The following is a 24,431-nucleotide window of genomic DNA, read 5'->3' as shown; positions in this document are numbered from 1 at the left end:
TTTGGCCAAACTTCAGTTTTATTGAATTTATTCAAATACCATTTAAACAAATACCAACTCTTTATTCCATCGTCTTCATTTCACACAGGTCAAATCTGTGATGTGTCATTTCCATTCTGTGTAATTGAGTTCACACAGAAGCAGAATTGTATAATAAAAGGGTAATAAACCGGGTGGTTGGAGCCCTGAATGCTGATTGGCTGACAGCCGTGATATATCAGACATTATAAACTGGGTGGTTGGAGCCCTGAATGCTGATTGGCTGACAGCCGTGGCATATCAGACATTATAAACTGGGTGGTTGGAGCCCTGAATGCTGATTGGCTGACAGCCGTGATATATCAGACATTATAAACCGGGTGGCTGGAGCCCTGAATGCTGATTGGCTGACAGCCGTGGTATGACAAAAACATGTATTTTTACTGCTCTAATTACATTAGTAACCTGTTTATAATAGCAATAAGGCACCTTTAGGGGGTTTGTGGTAATATGGCCAAGACAGGATTGAATGGCCAATATGACAATCTAGAATCAATACTATCTATTTTACAACTGATACTACATCTAAATGATGTGTGGGAATAGGGGAATTATCAATGACAACACACCATTTAAACCAGTCAAACCGCAGATTTCCCAGGGAGCCGTTTTCTAATTAAGCAATAAGGCCCGGGTGGTGTGATACACGGCGTCTCCTACTGCCGAACAGGACCGTGATTAGAGGGAAACATGACGTTGTGTTTCTGACACAGGGGCCACCACCTGACACAGGGACACTGAGGAGTGACACCAAACAAACAGCCCTGGGTAGAGGGGCTCGGTAAATGTGGTGTAGAACGTGTGCAGGTGAGTCAGTGTATCAGAACAGACCTTGTAGAAAGACATCGTGCCGGCCGGCCAGTCCAGATACAGTCCTACTCTGTTGGACGGGGGGGAGGAGGAGGGGGAAGGTATGGTAGTGAGTTTACTATTGATCCAGGCCATGTAATGGTCATCACAACAGACCAGACACCAGGTTTTGTCACTAGGTCCAAGCCCACTGTCATCACCCCTTCCTGACCTATTGATTCCTTTATACGTCACACCGATATGAGCTCCTCTCCCACTCCACTCTACCTCCCAGTAACAGCGCCCTGACAGACCCTCTGTACACAGCACCTGGTCGAAATCCTGAAATCTCTCCAGGTGATCAGCATACGGCTGCTCCTCTGTCCTCCATGTCACCGTTCTGTTCTCCTCAGACAGAGAGAGGTTTCTGCTTGCTGTGTTCGGGTCCAGCGAGAGCACACAGCCATCTGATTGGGGAGACCAGGACACAAATTACAAAGCATCATCATATCACAATGATAATGTTCATAGATATTAAAGAGCCCCCTCAGAATGATAATGTTTCTAAGTAAGAGCCCCATCAGAATGATAATGTTTCTAGGTGTTAAAGAGCACCATCAGAATGATAATGTTTCTAGGTATTAAAGAGCCCCATCAGAATGATAATGTTTCTAGGTATTAAAGAGCTCCATCAGAATGATAATGTTTCTAGGTATTAAAGAGCCCCATCAGAATGATAATGTTTCTAGGTATTAAAGAGCTCCATCAGAATGATAATGTTTCTAGGTATTAAAGAGCCCCATCAGAATGATAATGTTTCTAGGCGTTAATGAGACCCATCAGAATGATAATGTTTCTCGGTATTAAAGAGTCCCATCAGAATGATAATGTTTCTAGGTATTAAAGAGCCCCATCAGAATGATAATGTTTCTAGGTGTTAAAGAGCCCCATCAGAATGATAATGTTTCTAGGTGTTAAAGAGCCCCATCAGAATGATAATGTTTCTAGGTATTAAAGAGCCCCATCAGAATGATAATGTTTCTAGGTGTTAAAGAGCACCATCAGAATGATAATGTTTCTAGGTATTTAAGAGCCCCATCAGAATTATAATGTTTCTAGGTGTTAAAGAGCCCCATCAGAATGATAATGTTTCTCGGTATTAAAGAGCCAAGGGAAAAGGTTAAGTCAGATTTGTTGAATGATATATAATGTTATACTGTATGATCATAACCTCATAACACACCAATCAATATTCCCAACAGAGCGAGGTCCTGTTAGTGTAACCACACACACACACACACACACACACACACACACACACACACACACGCTCTGAAAAACGATCTTTCTTCGAGTCAACTTAAAATAAAACTAACAGGATTTCTTCTTCGCAGCAGTCAACACTCACATTTTCTAAGCCCGTGTTTAATTGTGTACTGTCCTCCATGTTCCACACTGTAGGGGGTAAGAAGAACAGACAGGCAATGTCCACACAAGGTCCCCACATCACACCGTCCAGGTCGTGGTAAGTGTGTTTGGCTTACAGTTCATGTAATTAGCATAACCAACCTGATAGGTCAGAATCATGTCTTACAGTACGCATAAATTAGCATAACTAACCTGATAGGTCAGAAACATGTCTTATAGTATGCATACATTAGCATAACTAACCTGATAGGTCAGAAACATGTAATTATCATGTACCGTAAGACATGTTTCTGACCTATCAGGTTAGTTATTCTAATTTATGTCTACTGTAAGACACATTTCTGACCTATCAGGTTAGTTATGCTAATTTGTGTGTACTGTAAGACATAACTAACCTGATAGGTCAGAAACATGTCTTACAGTATGTCACTCAACATGGACTGACATAAACCCTCTACATTACTTGAGTTTCTCCAGTCTGCAGTGTGGATCCTCCAGTCCAGCAGAGAGCAGTCTGACTCCCGAGTCTCCTGGGTGATTGTAACTCAGATCCAGCTCTCTCAGGTGTGAAGGGTTTGACTTCAGAGCTGAGGCCAGAGAAGCACAGCCTTCCTCTGTGACTTCACAGAATGCCAACCTGCAGAGAGTTTTAACATGATTCCAAAATCACACAGCTATTCTATGGTGGTGAACATAGACTGGCTGTTGTATCCATGTGTACATATATTCATAATATCATTACTGTGGTGTTATTTAAATAATATCCGCAATACAGCATCTGATTGGGAACCACTGACCTATGGCCAATCAGATGTTGTTTTGATGTTCGGCCATATACCAGTGGTTCCCAAACTTCAATTCAGCATCTGATTGGCCATATGCCAGTGGTTCCCAAACTTCAATTCAGCATCTGATTGGCCATATGCCAGTGGTTCCCAAACTTCAATTCAGCATCTGATTGGCCATATGCCAGTGGTTCCCAAACTTCAATTCAGCATCTGATTGGCCATATGCCAGTGGTTCCCAAACTTCAATTCAGCATCTGATTGGCCATATGCCAGTGGTTCCCAAACTTGGGGTTGGGGGATGGGGTGCCCCTGATAAAATGTGTAATGTTTAAAACTGAATGTTTGTTCTCTTTAGATGGGTATAGAATTCAACCTGTGAGTATAACAATGCCCTCGTGGTTTTCAGGACCTAAACTTAAAGACCGAGCACAGTCACACTGCCCTCGTGGCTTTCAGGACCTAAACTTAAAGACCGAGCACAGTCACACTGCCCTCGTGGTTTTCAGGACCTAAACTTAAAGACCGAGCACAGTCACACTGCCCTCGTGGCTTTCAGGACCTAAACTTAAAGACCGAGCGCAGTCACACTGCCCTCGTGGCTTTCAGGACCTAAACTTAAAGACGGAGCGCAGTCACACTGCCCTCGTGGTTTTCAGGACCTAAACTTAAAGACCGAGCACAGTCACACTGCCCTCGTGGCTTTCAGGACCTAAACTTAAAGACCGAGCACAGTCACACTGCCCTCGTGGCTTTCAGGACCTAAACTTAAAGACCGGCGCAGTCACACTGCCCTCGTGGCTTTCAGGACCTAAACTTAAAGACCGAGCGCAGTCACAATGCCCTCGTGGCTTTCAGGACCTAAACTTAAAGACCGAGCGCAGTCACAATGCCCTCGTGGCTTTCAGGACCTAAACTTAAAGACCGAGCGCAGTCACAATGCCCTCGAGCTCAGGTCACAATTCTGTTTTTCCCCCTGTGTTTCAGATCATATTTGATATTGTGTTTGACATCACAGCCGATGAAACTAAAAGTGTAAAACTGTGGAGGAAAAAAACCTGATCCGTGTTATAGTTGATAGTTGGTTGGTTGAAAATACAATGTACAACTGAACACTTCTGATCAGCAGGTTGACATGGGCGGGAGTTTGGGCTTTCCATTGTGACATCACAATGTGGGGAAAATGGGTTAATAGGACCAATAACAAAAGAGAGTTTCCAATTTCTGATCAGCAGGTTGACATGGGCGGGAGTTTTGGGCTTTCCATTGTGACATCACAATGTGGGGAAAATGGGTTAATAGGACCAATAACAAAAGAGAGTTTCCAATTTCTGATCAGCAGGTTGACATGGGCGGGAGTTTTGGGCTTTCCATTGTGACATCACAATGTGGGGAAAATGGGTTAATAGGACCAATAACAAAGAGAGTTTCCAATTTCTGATCAGCAGGTTGACATGGGCGGGAGTTTTGGGCTTTCCATTGTGACATCACCATAGACCAATAACAAAAGAGAGTTTCTAAAAACCTCTCTGCCAATCACGGCGCTGTCATGTCATCGTTAACGTGTTGCGATCACAAGGAAACCATCGCTCTCCTTTTGTTGCTCGTAATGTGAAGACATGTCAAGTCAACATGCCTTCGTAAAGCTACACCCATTCAGTTATTGGACTCGCATATAGACAAACTACATCGGCACAATAATTACAATATTTGACATGAAATTATCACAGCGTTGCTTGTAAAAACTAACTAAAAAAAATACAAGTTTAAAAAAGTAACAGCTTCATCATAAGTGTCAGTTAAGACACAGTCAGATTTATATCAGAGTTTGTTAATGAACAACTGAACTGGTCGTGGTCCTTCTGTAGCTCAGTTGGTAGAGCATGGCGCTTGTAACGCCAGGGTAGTGGGTTCGATTCCCGGGACCACCCATACGTAGAATGTATGCACACATGACTGTAAGTCGCTTTGGATAAAAGCGTCTGCTAAATGGCATATATTATATTATATTATTATTATTAACTGTTATCACCTAAATACAGGAGAACTGACCTCAGAGTCTCCAGTTTACATGGTGAACTGTTATCACCTAAATACAGGAAAACTGACCTCAGTATCTCCAGTTTACATGGTGAACTGTTATCACCTAAATACAGGAGAACTGACCTCAGAGTCTCAGTTTACATGGTGAACTGTTATCACCTAAATACAGGAGAAATGACCTCAGCGTCTCCAGTTTACATGGTGAACTGTTATCACCTAAATACAGGAGAAATGACCTCAGAGTCTCCAGTTTACATGGTGAACTGTTATCACCTAAATACAGGAGAAATGACCTCAGCGTCTCCAGTTTACATGGTGAACTGTTATCACCTAAATACAGGAGAATGACCCATGGTGAACTGTTATCACCTAAATACAGGAGAACTGACCTCAGAGTCTCCAGTTTACATGGTGAATCTCTCCGTCCAGCTAAGAGCAGCTTCACTCCTGAATCCAGCAGGTCATTGTTACTCAGATCCAGCTCTCTCAGGTGTGAGGAGGAACTGAGAGCTGAGGCCAACACTTCACAGGATGCTTCTGTGAGTTTACAGCCAGAGAGACTGCAGATACAGAGGCAATTACATGAGGTTTCCTCTGAGCTTCACAGCAGTTGATGGTAAATTACAAACTCTGAAGATCAAACCTGTTGGGATTACTGAAAACAAACATTCAACCGGAACCTTTTACTGACTTTTAGAATGTCTTTCATGTCGTTACTACAGATGTCCTGATCACTCCTCTAATCCAGGAGAAATGGAAACTTGTTATGTATTCAAGGTTTTAAAAGGCTTTTAAATTTCTATCTTCCAGCTTTAAAACGTGACTTGATTTTCCCAGAAAAAAGGAGAAAGCGCCACAAAAACATCCAGAATTATAATAATTATCATAATCAGGTTTCTGTAGCCTTTTTGTTTTGCGGTCCTGGTCGAATTAAGACATCACATCTGTAAATGGGATCCTTCAGGGACATCTGAGTGAATATGAATGCAGTGCTACCTAGGGAATTGATGCATTAGGGAATATGACTGCAGTGTTACCTAGGGAATATGAATGCAGTGTTACCTGCAAGAGGTCATTCCATAGGGAATATGACTGCAGTGTTACCTAGGAATATGAATGCAATGTTACCTAGGGAATATGAATGCAGTGTTACCTAGGGAATATGAATGCAGTGTTACCTAGGGAATATGACTGCAGTGTTACCTAGGGAATATGACTGCAGTGTTACCTAGGGAATATGAATGCAGTGTTACCTAGGGAATATGAAGTGTTACCTAGGGAATATGACTGCAGTGTTACCTAGGGAATATGACTGCAGTGTTGCAGGGAATATGAATGCAGTGTTACCTATTGACTGCAGTGTTACCTAGGAATAAATGCAGTGTTACCTAAATCATTGTTACCTAGGGAATATGAATGCAGTGTTACCTAGGGTCTGCAGTGTTACCTAGGGAATATGACTGCAGTGTTACAGGGAATATGAATGCAGTGTTACCTAGGGAATATGACTGCAGTGTTACTAGGGAATATGAATGCAGTGTTACCTAGGAATATGAATGCATTGTTACCTAGGGAATATGAATGCAGTGTTACCTAGGGAATATGACTGCAGTGTTACCTAGGGAATATGACTGCAGTGTTACTGAATAAATGCAGTGTTGCAGGGAATATGACTGCAGTGTTACCTAGGGAATATGAATGCAGTGTTACCTAGGGAATATGAATGCAGTGTTGCCTAAATATGACTGCAGTGTTACCTAGGAATATGAATACAGTGTTGCCTAGGGAATATGAATGCAGTGTTACCTAGGGAATATGAATGCAGTGTTACCTAGGGAATATGAATGCAGTGTTACCTAGGGAATATGACTGCAGTGTTACCTAGGGAATATGACTGCAGTGTTACCTAGGGAATATGAATGCAGTGTTGCCTAGGGAATATGACTGCAGTGTTACCTAGGGAATATGAATGCAGTGTTACCTAGGGAATATGAATGCAGTGTTACCTAGGGAATATGACTGCAGTGTTACCTAGGGAATATGACTGCAGTGTTACCTAGGGAATATGAATGCAGTGTTACCTAGGGAATATGACTGCAGTGTTACCTAGGGAATATGAATGCAGTGTTACCTAGGGAATATGAATGCAGTGTTACCTAGGGAATATGAATGCAGTGTTACCTAGGGAATATGACTGCAGTGTTACCTAGGGAATATGAATGCAGTGTTGCCTAGGGAATATGACTGCAGTGTTACCTAGGGAATATGAATGCAGTGTTACCTAGGGAATATGAATGCAGTGTTGCCTAGGGAATATGAATGCAGTGTTACCTAGGGAATATGAATGCAGTGTTGCCTAGGGAATATGACTGCAGTGTTACCTAGGGAATATGAATGCAGTGTTACCTAGGGAATATGAATGCAGTGTTACCTAGGGAATATGACTGCAGTGTTACCTAGGGAATATCATTGTTTTCAAGTGAGGTACACTGCATTTTCTAGTGTCCATTTGGGGTCATGTGCAGAAAGAGTTTGGTCCTACCCTGTCATATGCTAATGAGGCCCTGTGGTCATGTGCAGAAAGAGTTTGGTCCTACCCTGTCATATGCTAATGAGGCCCTGTGGTCATGTGCAGAAAGAGTTTGGTCCTACCCTGTCATATGCTAATGAGGCCCTGTGGGAACCTGTTTTTAAATGTGATTTCTAAGGATCCTCACTTCGCTGCTTGCTGCCTCGTATGTTGCTTGTAAATGTGAGGACACGTCAAGTCAACATGCCTTTATAAAGTTACAACTATTCATAGATATTGGACTCACGTATTGACAAACCAGATTGAACAACAATTACAATATTTGTCAAAAATGTCAAAGAAAAAGGACAGCTGTATCCTTTCAGTCAAGGACAGGGACGTGTTGGATATATTGAGTTTAATGCTGAGTTTGTTAATATCAAACAGATGTAGTGAACTGTTATCACCTAAATACAGGAAAACTGACCTCAGAGTCTCCAGTTTACATGGTGAATCCCCCAGTCCAGCAGACCCAGCTTCACTCCTGAATCCAGCAGGTCATTGTTACTCATGTCCAGCTCTCTCAGGTTTGAGGGGTTTGAGCTGAGAGAGGAGACTAACAGTTCACACGATGCTTCTATGAGTTGACAGTCAGCAAGTCTGCAAATACAGAGCGGATACATGAGAGAGGGTATTAATGTTAGTGTAAGTTTAGCTTTCCCTGCTAGTGTAAACCTGTGTTACTTTTGAATGTCATAGTGAAGTTGATAATACCAGTATGGCGCTATAGTAAAATTGTGCGCCGGCCCTTTAAGGTTTGTCAGTTGTCAAACAGTTGGCACCAGTTCTTAATTATACTATGGCTGGTCCTGTATCAGGCGTGTCCTCTGTCAGGCGCGTCCCCCCTTTCTGGACAGGGACCCAGCTATATTTGTCCTTATCAGACATGTCTCCTTTCTGGACAGGGACCCAGCTATATTTGTCCTTATCAGACGTGTCCAGGGACCCAGCTATATTTGTCCTTATCAGACGTGTCCAGTGACCCAGCTATATTTGTCCTTATCAGACATGTCTCCTTTCTGGACAGGGACCCAGCTATATTTGTCCTTATCAGACATGTCTCCTTTCTGGACAGGGACCCAGCTATATTTGTCCTTATCAGACGTGTCCAGGGACCCAGCTATATTTGTCCTTATCAGACATGTCTCCTTTCTGGACAGGGACCCAGCTATATTTGTCCTTATCAGACATGTCTCCTTTCTGGACAGGGACCCAGCTATATTTGTCCTTATCAGACGTGTCCAGGGACCCAGCTATATTTGTCCTTATCAGACATGTCTCCTTTCTGGACAGGGACCCAGCTATATTTGTCCTTATCAGACGTGTCCCCTTTCTGGACAGGGACCCAGCTATATTTGTCCTTATCAGACGTGTCCAGGGACCCAGCTATATTTGTCCTTATCAGACGTGTCCAGGGACCCAGCTATATTTGTCCTTATCAGACATGTCTCCTTTCTGGACAGGGACCCAGCTATATTTGTCCTTATCAGACATGTCTCCTTTCTGGACAGGGACCCAGCTATATTTGTCCTTATCAGACATGTCTCCTTTCTGGACAGGGACCCAGCTATATTTGTCCTTATCAGACATGTCCAGGGACCCAGCTATATTTGTCCTTATCAGACGTGTCTCCTTTCTGGACAGGGACCCAGCTATATTTGTCCTTATCAGACGTGTCCCCTTTCTGGACAGGGACCCAGCTATATTTGTCCTTATCAGACGTGTCCCCTTTCTGGACAGGGACCCAGCTATATTTGTCCTTATCAGACGTGTCCAGGGACCCAGCTATATTTGTCCTTATCAGACATGTCCCCTTTCTGGACAGGGACCCAGCTATATTTGTCCTTATCAGACATGTCTCCTTTCTGGACAGGGACCCAGCTATATTTGTCCTTATCAGACATGTCTCCTTTCTGGACAGGGACCCAGCTATATTTGTCCTTATCAGACATGTCAGGGACCCAGTGTCCTTATCAGACATGTCTCCTTTCTGGACAGGGACCCAGCTATATTTGTCCTTATCAGACGTGTCTCCTTTCTGGACAGGGACCCAGCTATATTTGTCCTTATCAGACGTGTCCAGGGACCCAGCTATATTTGTCCTTATCAGACATGTCTCCTTTCTGGACAGGGACCCAGCTATATTTGTCCTTATCAGACGTGTCCCCTTTCTGGACAGGGACCCAGCTATATTTGTCCTTATCAGACGTGTCCAGGGACCCAGCTATATTTGTCCTTATCAGACGTGTCCAGGGACCCAGCTATATTTGTCCTTATCAGACGTGTCCAGGGACCCAGCTATATTTGTCCTTATCAGACGTGTCCAGGGACCCAGCTATATTTGTCCTTATCAGACGTGTCCAGGGACCCAGCTATATTTGTCCTTATCAGACGTGTCCAGGGACCCAGCTATATTTGTCCTTATCAGACGTGTCTCCTTTCTGGACAGGGACCCAGCTATATTTGTCCTTATCAGACATGTCCAGGGACCCAGCTATATTTGTCCTTATCAGACATGTCTCCTTTCTGGACAGGGACCCAGCTATATTTGTCCTTATCAGACGTGTCTCCTTTCTGGACAGGGACCCAGCTATATTTGTCCTTATCAGACGTGTCCAGGGACCCAGCTATATTTGTCCTTATCAGACGTGTCCAGGGACCCAGCTATATTCGTCCTTATCAGACGTGTCCAGGGACCCAGCTATATTCGTCCTTATCAGACGTGTCCAGGGACCCAGCTATATTCGTCCTTATCAGACGTGTCTCCTTTCTGGACAGGGACCCAGCTATATTTGTCCTTATCAGACGTGTCTCCTTTCTGGACAGGGACCCAGCTATATTTGTCCTTATCAGACGTGTCTCCTTTCTGGACAGGGACCCAGCTATATTTGTCCTTATCAGACGTGTCCAGGGACCCAGCTATATTTGTCCTTATCAGACATGTCTCCTTTCTGGACAGGGACCCAGCTATATTTGTCCTTATCAGACATGTCCCCTTTCTGGACAGGGACCCAGCTATATTTGTCCTTATCAGACGTGTCTCCTTTCTGGACAGGGACCCAGCTATATTTGTCCTTATCAGACGTGTCCAGGGACCCAGCTATATTTGTCCTTATCAGACATGTCTCCTTTCTGGACAGGGACCCAGCTATATTTGTCCTTATCAGACATGTCTCCTTTCTGGACAGGGACCCAGCTATATTTGTCCTTATCAGACATGTCTCCTTTCTGGACAGGGACCCAGCTATATTTGTCCTTATCAGACATGTCTCCTTTCTGGACAGGGACCCAGCTATATTTGTCCTTATCAGACATGTCTCCTTTCTGGACAGGGACCCAGCTATATTTGTCCTTATCAGACGTGTCCAGGGACCCAGCTATATTTGTCCTTATCAGACATGTCTCCTTTCTGGACAGGGACCCAGCTATATTTGTCCTTATCAGACGTGTCTCCTTTCTGGACAGGGACCCAGCTATATTTGTCCTTATCAGACGTGTCTCCCAGCTTTCTGGACAGGGACCCAGCTATATTTGTCCTTATCAGACATGTCCAGGGACCCAGCTATATTTGTCCTTATCAGACATGTCTCCTTTCCTTATCAGACAGGGACCCAGCTATATTTGTCCTTATCAGACATGTCTCCTTTCTGGACAGGGACCCAGCTATATTTGTCCTTATCAGACATGTCTCCTTTCTGGACAGGGACCCAGCTATATTTGTCCTTATCAGACATGTCTCCTTTCTGGACAGGGACCCAGCTATATTTGTCCTTATCAGACGTGTCCAGGGACCCAGCTATATTTGTCCTTATCAGACGTGTCCAGGGACCCAGCTATATTTGTCCTTATCAGACGTGTCTCCTTTCTGGACAGGGACCCAGCTATATTTGTCCTTATCAGACATGTCTCCTTTCTGGACAGGGACCCAGCTATATTTGTCCTTATCAGACATGTCTCCTTTCTGGACAGGGACCCAGCTATATTTGTCCTTATCAGACATGTCTCCTTTCTGGACAGGGACCCAGCTATATTTGAGTATCTACAGTTACATGTACACGATCACCTGTCATAAGTACAGGTGTGCACCATTAATACACGACTCAATACTTTTTATGATCAATTTCAGTTGAAAAAAAATTGCTTTTGTTTATTATTTGAACAGCCAGTGAAAGATACTGCTATACTTACCAGTACAGTGTGATGTGAGTGATATTTCCCAGAATACTTACAGAGCCTTCCTGCAGACTCTCACAGCTGGCAGCAGTCTCCTACGACCCTCCTGGGAGGTCTTGTATTTCTTCAGGTCAAACGCCTCCAGAACCTCGTCTGATATCTGCAGCATGTAGGCCAACGCTGAACAGTACGTAAGTGGCAGGTTTTTGGATCTTTTCTCTGACCTCAAGTATTTTTCGATTTCCTGCTGTACTGAATGGGTTTTCATCTCTATCAGACAGTGGAAGAGATTGATGCACCTCTCGGGGGACATGTTGGTATTCTGCATCGTCTTCAGGGATCGGATCGTTTTCTTGACGCTCTCTGGACTGCTTTCCGTCTGTGTCACCAGACCTCGTAGGAGTTTCTGATTGGCTGCCAGTGACATGCCGTGAAGGAAGCGGACGACAAGGTCCAGATGTCCAGTCTTACTCTCCAAGGCTTTATTCGCGGTACTCTTCAGCAGCTCATGTAAGGTTATCTCTTCAGACGTGACTCTAGTCGCCTGGAGGAAGGGCTTCAGTTCATCCATGTTCTTGGTTGTGTAACAATGGTACACGTAGACAGCGGAGAGAAACTCCTGAACGCTCAGATGAACAAAGCAGTACACCACTCTCTGAAACAACACAGACTCTTCTTTAAAGACTTGTGTGCACACGCCAGAGTACACCGAGGCTTCTGTGACATCAATGCCACACTCTTTCAGATCTTCTTCATAGAACACGAGATTACCCTTCTCCAGATGTTCAAACGCCAGCTTCCCCAGCTTCAGAAGAGCTTCCTTATCAGACTCCAGGAGCTCCTGTTGGTCCATTTGGTCTTTTCCATGACACTTCTGGTTCTTCGGGCTGGTGTGAATGAGCACGAAGTGTGTGAACATCTCAGTCAGAGTCTTGGGCATCTCTCGTCTCTCGTCTGTCCTCGACATGTGTTCAAGGACTGTTGCAGAAATCCAACAGAAAACTGGCACGTGACACATGACGTGGAGGCTCCTTGATGTCTTAATGTGGGAGATGATTCTGTTGGCCAGGTCCTCATCATCATCATCACGGAATCTTTTCCTGAAGTACTCCTCCTTCTGTCGGTCGTTGAACCCTCGTACCTCTGTCACCTGGTCGACACACTCAGAGGGGATCTGATTGGTTGCTGCTGGTCGGGAGGTTATCCAGAGGAGAGCCGAGGGAAGCAGATTCCCCTTGATGAGGTTTGTCAGCAGAACATCTACAGACGATGTCCGTGTGACATCAGACATCATTTTGTTGCACTGAAAATCCAATGGAATTCTGCTTTCATCCAACCCGTCAAAGATGAACGTAGCTTTACAGGCAGCGAGTGTCTCTGCATTGACTATATCGAGTTCTGGGTGGAAGGCATGGAGAAGTCTCAGAAGACTGTACTGGCGATCTTTGATCAAGTTCAGCTCCCGGAAAGGAAGCACAAATATGATCTCCACATCTTGGTTTGCCTTCCCTTCAGCCCAGTCGAGGACGAACGTCTGCACAGAGACTGTTTTTCCGATGCCAGCGATGCCCTTGGTCAGCACAGTTCTGATGCTTCTCTCCTGGCCAGCTAAGGGTTTGAAGAGGTCATTGCAGTGGATTGCCGTGTCACGTGAGGTCGGTGTCCTGCATGCCGTCTCTAGCTGCCACACCTCATGTTCATCGCTAACCCCTTCACTCTCTCCCTCTGTGATGTACAGCTCTGTGTAAATCCTGTTGAGGGGGGTTTGACTCCCTGCATTTACCAGGCCTTCTATCACACATTCATACCTTCTCTTCAGACTGTCTTTATGGTTTACTATAGCTCTCTGCAGGCTGACATCCACTGAAAGAGAAGAATAGAATTTGCTGAGAATTTTCATGTGTATCTCGCCTTGCCACATTCACTGAGACGGCACTTGTGAAGGTGGTAAATTACATTTTAATGGCATCGGACCGAGGCTCTGCATCTGTCCTCATGCTCCTAGACCTTAGTGCTGCTTTTGATACCATCGATCACCACATTCTTTTGGAGAGATTGGAAACCCAAATTGGTCTACACGGACAAGTTCTGGCCTGGTTTGGATCTTATCTGTCGGAAAGATATCAGTTTGTCTCTGTGAATGGTTTGTCCTCTGACAAATCAACTGTAAATTTTGGTGTTCCTCAAGGTTCCGTTTTAGGACCACTATTGTTTTCACTATATATTTTACCTCTTGGGGATGTTATTCGAAAACATAATGTTAACTTTCACTGCTGTGCGGATGACACACAGCTGTACATTTCAATGAAACATGGTGAAGCCCCAAAATTGCCCTTGCTAGAAGCATGTGTTTCAGACATAAGGAAGTGGATGGCTGCAAACTTTCTACTTTTAAACTCGGACAAAACAGAGATGCTTGTTCTAGGTCCCAAGAAACAAAGAGATCTTCTGTTGAATCTGACAATTAATCTTAATGGTTGTACAGTCGTCTCAAATAAAACTGTGAAGGACCTCGGCGTTACTCTGGACCCTGATCTCTCTTTTGAAGAACATATCAAGACCATTTAGAGGACAGCTTTTTTCCATCTTCGTAACATTGCAAAAATCAGTGCAAACTTTCTGTCCAAAAATTATGCTGAAAAATGTATCCATGCTTTTGTCACTTCTAGGTTAGACTACTGCAATGCTCTAAATAAACTTCAGTTGGTGCTAAATACGGCTGCTAAAATCCTGACTAGAACCCAAATCATATTATCATATCATGTCATATCATATCATGATCATATTACTCCAGTGCTAGCCTCTCTACACTGGCTTCCTGTCAAAGCAAGGGCTGATTTCAAGGTTTTACTGCTAACCTACAAAGCATTACATGGGCTTGCTCCTACCTAGCTCTCTGATTTGGTCCTGCCGTACATACCTACACGTACGCTACGGTCACAAGACGCAGGCCTCCTAATTGTCCCTAGAATTTCTAAGCAAACAGCTGGAGGCAGGGCTTTCTCCTATAGAGCTCCATTTTTATGGAACGGTCTGCCTACCCATGTGAGAGACGCAGACTCGGTCTCGACCTTTAAGTCTTTACTGAAGACTCATCTCTTCAGTGGGTCATATGATTGAGTGTAGTCTGGCCCAGGAGTGTGAAGGTGAACGGAAAGGCTCTGGAGCAACGAACCGCCCTTGCTGTCTCTGCCTGGCCGGTTCCCCTCTTTCCACTGGGATTCTCTGCCTCTAACCCTATTACAGATGGCTGAGTCACTGGCTTACTGGGGCTCTCTCATGCCGTCCCTGGAAGGGGTGCGTCACCTGAGTGTGTTGATTCACTGATGTGGTCATCCTGTCTGGGTTGGCGCCCCCCCTTGGGTTGTGCCGTGGCGGAGATCTTTGTGGGCTATACTCAGCCTTGTCTCAGGATGGTAAGTTGGTGGTTGAAAATATCCCTCTAGTGGTGTGGGGGCTGTGCTTTGGCAAAGTTGGTGGGGTTATATCCTTCCTGTTTGGCACTGTCAGGGGGTGTCCTCGGATGGGGCCACAGTGTCTCCTGACCCCTCCTGTCTCAGCCTCCAGTATTTATGCTGCAGTAGTTTATGTGTCGGGGGGCTAAGGTCAGTTTGTTATATCTGGAGTACTTCTCCTGTCCTATTCGGTGTCCTGTGTGAATCTAAGTGTGCGTTCTCTAATTCTCTCCTTCTCTCTTTCTTTCTCTCTCTCTCTCGGAGGACCTGAGCCCTTGGACCATGCCCCAGGACTACCTGACATGATGACTCCTTGCTGTCCCCAGTCCACCTGGCCGTGCTGCTGCTCCAGTTTCAACTGACCTGAGCCCTAGGACCATGCCCCAGGACTACCTGACATGATGACTCCTTGCTGTCCCCAGTCCACCTGGCCGTGCTGCTGCTCCAGTTTCAACTGTTCTGCCTTATTATTATACGACCATGCTGGTCATTTATGAACATTTGAACATCTTGGCCATGTTCTGTTATAATCTCCACCCGGCACAGCCAGAAGAGGACTGGCCACCCCACATAGCCTGGTTCCTTTCTAGGTTTCTTCCTAGGTTTTGGCCTTTCTATGGAGTTTTTCCTAGCCACCGTGCTTCTACACCTGCATTGCTTGCTGTTTGGGGTTTTAAGCTGGGTTTCTGTACAGCACTTTGAGATATCAGCTGATGTACGAAGGGCTTTATAAATAAATTTGATTTGATTTGACTTGTATTCCCGTGTATCTCGCCTTGCCACATTCACTTGTACATTCCTGTGTATCTCGCCTTGCCACATTCACTTGTATATTCCCGTGTATCTCGCCTTGCCACATTCACTTGTATATTCCTGTGTATCTCGCCTTGCCACATTCACTTGTACATTCCTGTGTATCTCGCCTTGCCACATTCAAATGTATATTCCTGTGTATCTCGCCTTGCCACATTCACTTGTATATTCCTGTGTATCTCGCCTTGCCACATTCACTTGTGTATTCCTGTGTATCTCGCCTTGCCACATTCACTTGTACATTCACTTGTATATTCCTGTGTATCTCGCCTTGCCACATTCACTTGTATATTCCTGTGTCTCGCCTTGCCACATTCACTTGTGTATTCCTGTGTATCTCGCCTTGCCACATTCACTTGTACATTCCTGTGTATCTCGCCTTGCCACATTCACTTGTGCATTCCTGTGTATCTCGCCTTGCCACATTCACTTGTGTATTCCTGTGTATCTCGCCTTGCCACATTCACTTGTACATTCCTGTGTATCTCGCCTTGCCACATTCACTTGTGTATTCCTGTGTATCTCGCCTTGCCACATTCACTTGTATATTCCTGTGTATCTCGCCTTGCCACATTCACTTGTACATTCCTGTGTATCTCGCCTTGCCACATTCACTTGTATATTCCTGTGTATCTCGCCTTGCCACATTCACTTGTATATTCCTGTGTATCTCGCCTTGCCACATTCACTTGTATATTCCTGTGTATCTCGCCTTGCCACATTCACTTGTACATTCCTGTGTATCTCGCCTTGCCACATTCACTTGTATATTCCTGTGTATCTCGCCTTGCCACATTCACTTGTATATTCCTGTGTATCTCGCCTTGCCACATTCACTTGTACATTCCTGTGTATCTCGCCTTGCCACATTCACTTGTATATTCCTGTGTATCTCGCCTTGCCACATTCACTTGTACATTCCTGTGTATCTCGCCTTGCCACATTCACTTGTATATTCCTGTATATCTCGCCTTGCCACATTCCTGTGTATCTCGCCTTGCCACATGCTGGAAGACTAGAAGATTTAACATTTGAAAATACAAAGGGCCGAGTGTACAAAACATTAAGAACACCTGCTCTTTCCATGACATAGACTGACCAGGTGAATCCAGGTGAAAGCTATCCCTTATTGATGTCACCTGTTAAATCCACTTTAAAAATCAGTGTAGCTGAAGAGGAGAAGACAGGTTAAAGAAGGATTTTTAAGCCTTGAGACATGGATTGTGTATGTGAGCCATTCAGAGGGTGAAGGGGCAAGACAAAAGATTGAAGTGCCTTTGAACAGGAAGTGGTAGTAGGTGCCAGGTGCACCGGTTTGTGTCAAGAACTGCAAAGCTGCTGGGTTTTTCACCCTCAACAGTTTCCTGTGTGTATCGAGAGCGGTCCACCACCAAAAGGACATCCAGACAACTAGACACAACTGTGAGAAGCGTTGGAGTCTACATAGACCAGCATCCCTGTTGAACGCTTTCTACACCTTGTAAAGCCTAATATTTTGTCCAGTCAGTGTACATGGTTTTGGTCCAACGAAACATGAGCTTAATGAGCAAATGTCTTACTGTTTTCAGAGCCTCTCGCTTCATCGTTGGGTTCAGCCCGTTGCAGTAGAACTGGACGTGTCCTGGACCTCTTTCTACACCGAGGACAGTCGTAGTGTCCTGACGGAGCAGACTGCTCCCAGTGTCTGGTGATGCACCGTCTGCAGAACCGGTGTCCACAGGTGATAGAGACTGGATCTGTCAGCACCTGCTCACACACTGCACACCTGGACTGATCCTCTGACAGAGGAGACCATCCACTACACACACACACACACACACACACACAGATGTTAATATTGCTACTTGTGCAGAAACAGAGAAAATATAGGACATAACTCCATACACACACACACGTTAATACTGTTACTTGTGCAGAAACAGAGAAAATATAGGACATAACTCCACACACACACACACACACACACACACACACACACACACACACACACACACACACACACACACACACACACACACACACACACACACACACACACACACAGCTGTGTTATTCGTACTTCTCTCTCTCTGCTCAGACTATTCACTTTACTGCCTGTACATAGCCGGCACAGTGCATTCTACATATATTTCATAGTACTCTGTATATCATTCTACATAGTGTATTTCATAGTACTCTGTATATCTTTCTACATAGTGTATTTCATAGTACTCTGTATATCATTCTGTATATCATTCTACATAGTGTATTTCATAGTACTCGGTATATCTTTCTACATAGTGTATTTCATAGTACTCTGTATATCATTCTACATAGTGTATTTCATAGTACTCTGTATATCTTTCTACATAGTGTATTTCATAGTACTCTGTATATCATTCTGTATATCATTCTACATAGTGTATTTCATAGTACTCTGTATATCTTTCTACATAGTGTATTTCATAGTACTCTGTATATCTTTCTACATAGTGTATTTCATAGTACTCTGTATATCTTTCTACATAGTGTATTTCATAGTACTCTGTATATCTTTCTACATAGTGTATTTCATAGTACTCTGTATATCATTCTACATAGTGTATTTCATAGTACTCTGTATATCTTTCTACATAGTGTATTTCATAGTACTCTGTATATCATTCTACATAGTGTATTTCATAGTACTCTGTATATCTTTCTACATAGTGTATTTCATAGTACTCTGTATTTCATTCTACATAGTGTATTTCATAGTACTCTGTATATCTTTCTACATAGTGTATTTCATAGTACTCTGTATTTCATTCTACATAGTGTATTTCATAGTACTCTGTATATCTTTCTACATAGTGTATTTCATAGTACTCTGTATATCATTCTACATAGTGTATTTCATAGTACTCTGTATATCTTTCTACATAGTGTATTTCATAGTACTCTGTATATTTTTCTACATAGTGTATTTCATAGTACTCTGTATATCTTTCTACATAGTGTCTATTTGTCAACACAGTGTTTGACTGTCTATTTGTCAACACAGTGTTTGACTGTCTATTTGTCGACACAGTGTTTGACTGTCTATTTGTCTCCACAGTGTTTGACTGTCTATTTGTCTCCACAGTATTTGACTGTCTATTTGTTGACACAGTGTTTGACTGTCTATTTGTCGACACAGTGTTTGACTGTCTATTTGTCGACACAGTGTTTGACTGTCTATTTGTCCACACAGTGTTTGACTGTCTATTTGTCGACACAGTGTTGGACTGTCTATTTGTCCACAGTGTTTGACTGTCTATTTGTCCACACAGTAATATAATAATAATAATAACAGTGTTTGACTGTCTATTTGTCCACACAGTGTTTGACTGTCTATTTGTACACACAGTGTTTGACTGTCTATTTGTCCACACAGTGTTTGACTGTCTATTTGTCCACAGTGTTTGACTGTCTATTTGTCCACAGTGTTTGACTGTCTATTTGTCCACACAGTAATATAATAATAATAATAACAGTGTTTGACTGTCTATTTGTCCACACAGTGTTTGACTGTCTATTTGTACACACAGTGTTTGACTGTCTATTTGTCCACAGTGTTTGACTGTCTATTTGTCCACAGTGTTTGACTGTCTATTTGTCTCCACAGTGTTTGACTGTCTATTTGTCGACACAGTGTTTGACTGTCTATTTGTCTCCACAGTGTTTGACTGTCTATTTGTTGACACAGTGTTTGACTGTCTATTTGTCGACACAGTGTTTGACTGTCTATTTGTCGACACAGTGTTTGACTGTCTATTTGTCCACACAGTGTTTGACTGTCTATTTGTCGACACAGTGTTGGACTGTCTATTTGTCCACAGTGTTTGACTGTCTATTTGTCCACACAGTGTTTGACTGTCTATTTGTCGACACAGTGTTGGACTGTCTATTTGTCCACACAGTGTTTGACTGTCTATTTGTCCACACAGTGTTTGACTGTCTATTTGTCCACACAGTGTTTGACTGTCTATTTGTCCACACAGTGTTTGACTGTCTATTTGTCCACACAGTGTTTGACTGTCTATTTGTCCACAGTGTTTGACTGTCTATTTGTCCACAGTGTTTGACTGTCTATTTGTCGACACAGTGTTTGACTGTCTATTTGTCCACACAGTGTTTGACTGTCTATTTGTCGACACAGTGTTTGACTGTCTATTTGTCCACAGTGTTTGACTGTCTATTTGTCCACAGTGTTTGACTGTCTATTTGTCGACACAGTGTTTGACTGTCTATTTGTCGACACAGTGTTTGACTGTCTATTTGTCCACACAGTGTTTGACTGTCTATTTGTCGACACAGTGTTTGACTGTCTATTTGTCCACACAGTGTTTGACTGTCTATTTGTCCACAGTGTTTGACTGTCTATTTGTCCACAGTGTTTGACTGTCTATTTGTCCACACAGTGTTTGACTGTCTATTTGTCCACACAGTGTTTGACTGTCTATTTGTCCACACAGTGTTTGACTGTCTATTTGTCGACACAGTGTTTGACTGTCTATTTGTCCACACAGTGTTTGACTGTCTATTTGTCCACACAGTGTTTGACTGTCTATTTGTCCACACAGTGTTTGACTGTCTATTTGTCCACACAGTGTTTGACTGTCTATTTGTCGACACAGTGTTTGACTGTCTATTTGTCGACACAGTGTTTGACTGTCTATTTGTCTCACAGTGTTTGACTGTCTATTTGTCCACAGTGTTTGACTGTCTATTTGTCGACACAGTGTTTGACTGTCTATTTGTCGACACAGTGTTTGACTGTCTATTTGTCGACACAGTGTTTGACTGTCTATTTGTCGACACAGTGTTTGACTGTCTATTTGTCGACACAGTGTTTGACTGTCTATTTGTCGACACAGTGTTTGACTGTCTATTTGTCCACACAGTGTTTGACTGTCTATTTGTCGACAGTGTTGGACTGTCTATTTGTCCACAGTGTTTGACTGTCTATTTGTCCACACAGTAATATAATAATAATAATAACAGTGTTTGACTGTCTATTTGTCCACACAGTGTTTGACTGTCTATTTGTCCACACAGTGTTTGACTGTCTATTTGTCCACACAGTGTTTGACTGTCTATTTGTCCACACAGTGTTTGACTGTCTATTTGTCCACACAGTGTTTGACTGTCTATTTGTCCACACAGTGTTTGACTGTCTATTTGTCCACAGTGTTTGACTGTCTATTTGTCCACAGTGTTTGACTGTCTATTTGTCGACAGTGTTTGACTGTCTATTTGTCCACACAGTGTTTGACTGTCTATTTGTCCACACAGTGTTTGACTGTCTATTTGTCCACAGTGTTTGACTGTCTATTTGTCCACAGTGTTTGACTGTCTATTTGTCGACACAGTGTTTGACTGTCTATTTGTCGACACAGTGTTTGACTGTCTATTTGTCCACACAGTGTTTGACTGTCTATTTGTCCACACAGTGTTGGACTTTCTATTTGTCCACAGTGTTGGACTGTCTATTTGTCCACAGTGTTTGACTGTCTATTTGTCCACACAGTGTTGGACTGTCTATTTGTCCACAGTGTTTGACTGTCTATTTGTCCACACAGTGTTTGACTGTCTATTTGTCCACACAGTGTTTGACTGTCTATTTGTCAACACAGTGTTTGACTGTCTATTTGTCCACAGTGTTTGACTGTCTATTTGTCCACACAGTGTTTGTGCCTTGTTTTTAGATCCTTACTGACTTATTGTTCCAATATTATTAGTATTATTGATCACAGTTGAGAGGAAGCTGGCAAGTAAACATTTCATTGTACTGTTTACACGCTGCTATATTCTGTGCATTTGACAAATAACCTTCGATTTGACACACACACACACACACACACACACACACACACACACACACACACACACACACACACACGTGAAGTTGAAAGTTTGATTGTAATAGTTCAGAAAGTTCAGGAATGTTTGTAGTCATACTGTATGTGAATCAGGACATAGTGGTTGTAGTAGCAGTAGTAGTGGTTGTAGTAGTAGTAATAGTGGTTGTAGTGGTAGTGGTAGTACTAGTAGTGGTAGTAGTAGTAGTGGTAGTAGTAGTGGTTGTAGTAGTAGTAATAGTGGTTGTAGTAGTAGTAATAGTGGTTGTAGTAGTAGTAATAGTGGTTGTAGTAGTGTAGTAGTAGTAGTGGTGGTAGTAGTAGTAGTAGTGGTTGTAGTAGTAGTAATAGTGGTAGTAGTAGTAGTAGTAGTAGTGGTAGTAGTAGTAGTAGTAGTGGTAGTAGTAGTAGTAGTGGTTGTAGTAGTAGCGGTTGTAGTAGTAGTGGTTGTAGTAGTAGCGGTTGTAGTAGTAGTAGTAGTAGCAGTAGTAGTAGTAGCGGTTGTAGTAGTAGTAGTGGTTGTTGTAGTAGTAGCAGTAGTAGTGGTTGTAGTAGTAGCGGTTGTAGTAGTAGCAGTAGTAGTAGTAGTGGTTGTTGTAGTAGTGGTGGTGCCAGTGATTTTGGCCCAGGGATGTTTGTAGTCACACAGTATCAAACACGAGGTCTCATTTACTCGTAGTTCAGATATGGAAGTAAAATGTTCATCTTACCTGTTAGCTTCCGTGTCAAGTTCCCCCGAGAGACTCATTTTAGAGCACTGACCCCTAAACAGAGATCCAGCATAGTGGTTAACACAGTGACAACTCAATATTGAATGAGAATAGTTCTCTATTATTTCATAACGTTCTCTTCTTAGAAATCAAACATTTACTAAACAGACACATCCAAATAGTCTGTAATAATCACATGTACATGTCGTCATGACTGCTAATGATCACCTCTTCTCCATTCCTGCCAGGGTTGAATTGGATCCGCGGTAACCTCGGTGTTTAGGCGGTGTCAAGAGGTGTAGCTGCTTTGTAGCTGTCAAATCAACAAGCGTCTCTACATTTTATTCCTATCGCCGGCATTGTCATTGGATGTGCAGAGTTGCATTTATATAAATCCCACGCATCCGTTTTTCAAGTTCAAACACTGTCGTCCGTGATTAGTAATCTACAGGTCGATTAGGCTGATATAAATCCTTATTGTTAAAAAAAAATGTTTTAACGGGAGTCATTTCTATATAGCCTACACTTTCTTGTTCTGAACTTCTAACGCAGGATGGGTGAATTCTCTCGTTTCTGGGTTGGGCAAAATCTGGGAATTATATATCCGGTCTAACGCGTGTGCAATGGTCCAGCTATTCTATATCCGGTCTAAAGCGTGTAATATGGTCCGTTTGTGGTATGGTCTTTTCTCAACAGAAATGTCGTAAACCAAGAGCAAGACCTGTTGTAACGTACCTCGGTTCGAATCCGACAAGGGGAAAAACAGCAATATCTACTACAGCCTGGCACTCTGCAGTCAACCCGGGCTGGTCTTGGTTATTCTTAGCTCGACTTGCGTTTCCACTGCCGCAATATTATTAACAATGTCATGTTGCTTTCTAACCAATGTGACTGTGCTGTTCGCTTCGCTAATGTTGAAATTGTAGAAAATCCTTTGGCTACAACTAGAAAGATGTTGCAGAAATATCCCCCTAGTGGATATACAAGACTTCCTCTGGGTGGAATGTAACGAGTTGAACCGAGTGGAAGTTGTATCCGCCTTGTGGTTTGTAGTTTACAAGCCTGCTGGAGTTGGTTAGCCGCAGGCGGACGAGCAATATGCACCGTTTGTAGTGCGGATGAGTTTAACTAACCTGAACTGGAATCAACGTGAAGATGATTAGCTTTAGAAAACCCCTGAGTAGATCTAGTGCTTCGTAGGAGCTAGGCTACCCTGCCCTCTGCTCTTACTGGAGCGAATAATAACTCATCACGGTGTCTTTAAACCATCCATCTCCTTCTATTGTGTTGCTTTTGTTCAACAGGTAACGTTGTGCTATTAAGGAATTGTAGGGGAATAAAATGACGTAGCATCAGCCTAATAATAACGATGTTAAGAAAAGTATGGTCAATGGTTTCATACTAAATAACACGAAGCAGGAGCTTATTGTCATTTAAAAAACGACAATATATAGAGATGAACAAATTGTAAAATAACCATGATGTAGAAATATATGAACAATATGTTTTTGAACTTCACTCGCCCATGAGCGATTACTGCCATTATGTATGACTGAACTGTACCTGTCCCAGGTGAAATAGACTGTTATGGTCTGAGTGTTTTACTGTACCTGTCCCAGGTGAAATAGACTGTTATGGTCTGAGTGTTTTACTGTACCTGTCCCAGGTGAAATAGAGGGTCTGAGTGTTTTACTGTACCTGTCCCAGGTGAAATAGACTGTTATGGTCTGAGTGTTTTACTGTACCTGTCCCAGGTGAAATAGACT

General features: G+C 43.2%; 1 protein-coding gene and 1 long non-coding RNA gene across 13 annotated transcripts; both read right to left on the bottom strand.

Annotated features, from left to right (window-relative positions):
- Positions 1 to 11: 11 nt before the first annotated feature.
- On the bottom strand, positions 12 to 23,644 carry LOC118381607 (NLR family CARD domain-containing protein 3-like). The gene is given in 10 exon segments (XM_052514461.1): positions 12 to 1,295; positions 2,237 to 2,283; positions 2,720 to 2,893; positions 5,474 to 5,644; positions 8,081 to 8,126; positions 8,129 to 8,253; positions 11,883 to 13,689; positions 17,654 to 17,892; positions 22,666 to 22,719; positions 22,894 to 23,644. Coding segments are annotated over 10 exon segments (3,252 nt in total). The 5' UTR covers positions 22,905 to 23,644; the 3' UTR covers positions 12 to 717.
- Positions 6,101 to 7,898, bottom strand: LOC127927770 (uncharacterized). Of its 12 annotated transcripts, none has more exons than XR_008128993.1 (4): positions 7,341 to 7,898; positions 6,891 to 7,265; positions 6,213 to 6,337; positions 6,101 to 6,146 (listed from the first exon to the last, which is right to left on the bottom strand). It is a non-coding gene; the product is annotated as an uncharacterized LOC127927770 (long non-coding RNA). The 12 variants fall into 12 exon arrangements; XR_008128995.1 differs by having other exon boundaries at positions 6,891 to 7,415; positions 7,466 to 7,898; XR_008128996.1 differs by having other exon boundaries at positions 6,891 to 7,415; positions 7,491 to 7,898.
- Positions 23,645 to 24,431: the final 787 nt, after the last annotated feature.

This window comes from Oncorhynchus keta, unplaced genomic scaffold, assembly GCF_023373465.1.
Source record: "Oncorhynchus keta strain PuntledgeMale-10-30-2019 unplaced genomic scaffold, Oket_V2 Un_scaffold_17573_pilon_pilon, whole genome shotgun sequence".
Classification (NCBI taxonomy): domain Eukaryota; kingdom Metazoa; phylum Chordata; class Actinopteri; order Salmoniformes; family Salmonidae; genus Oncorhynchus; species Oncorhynchus keta.
Note: the sequence above shows the minus strand (reverse complement) of the source record. Positions and strands in the feature narration are given on the sequence as shown.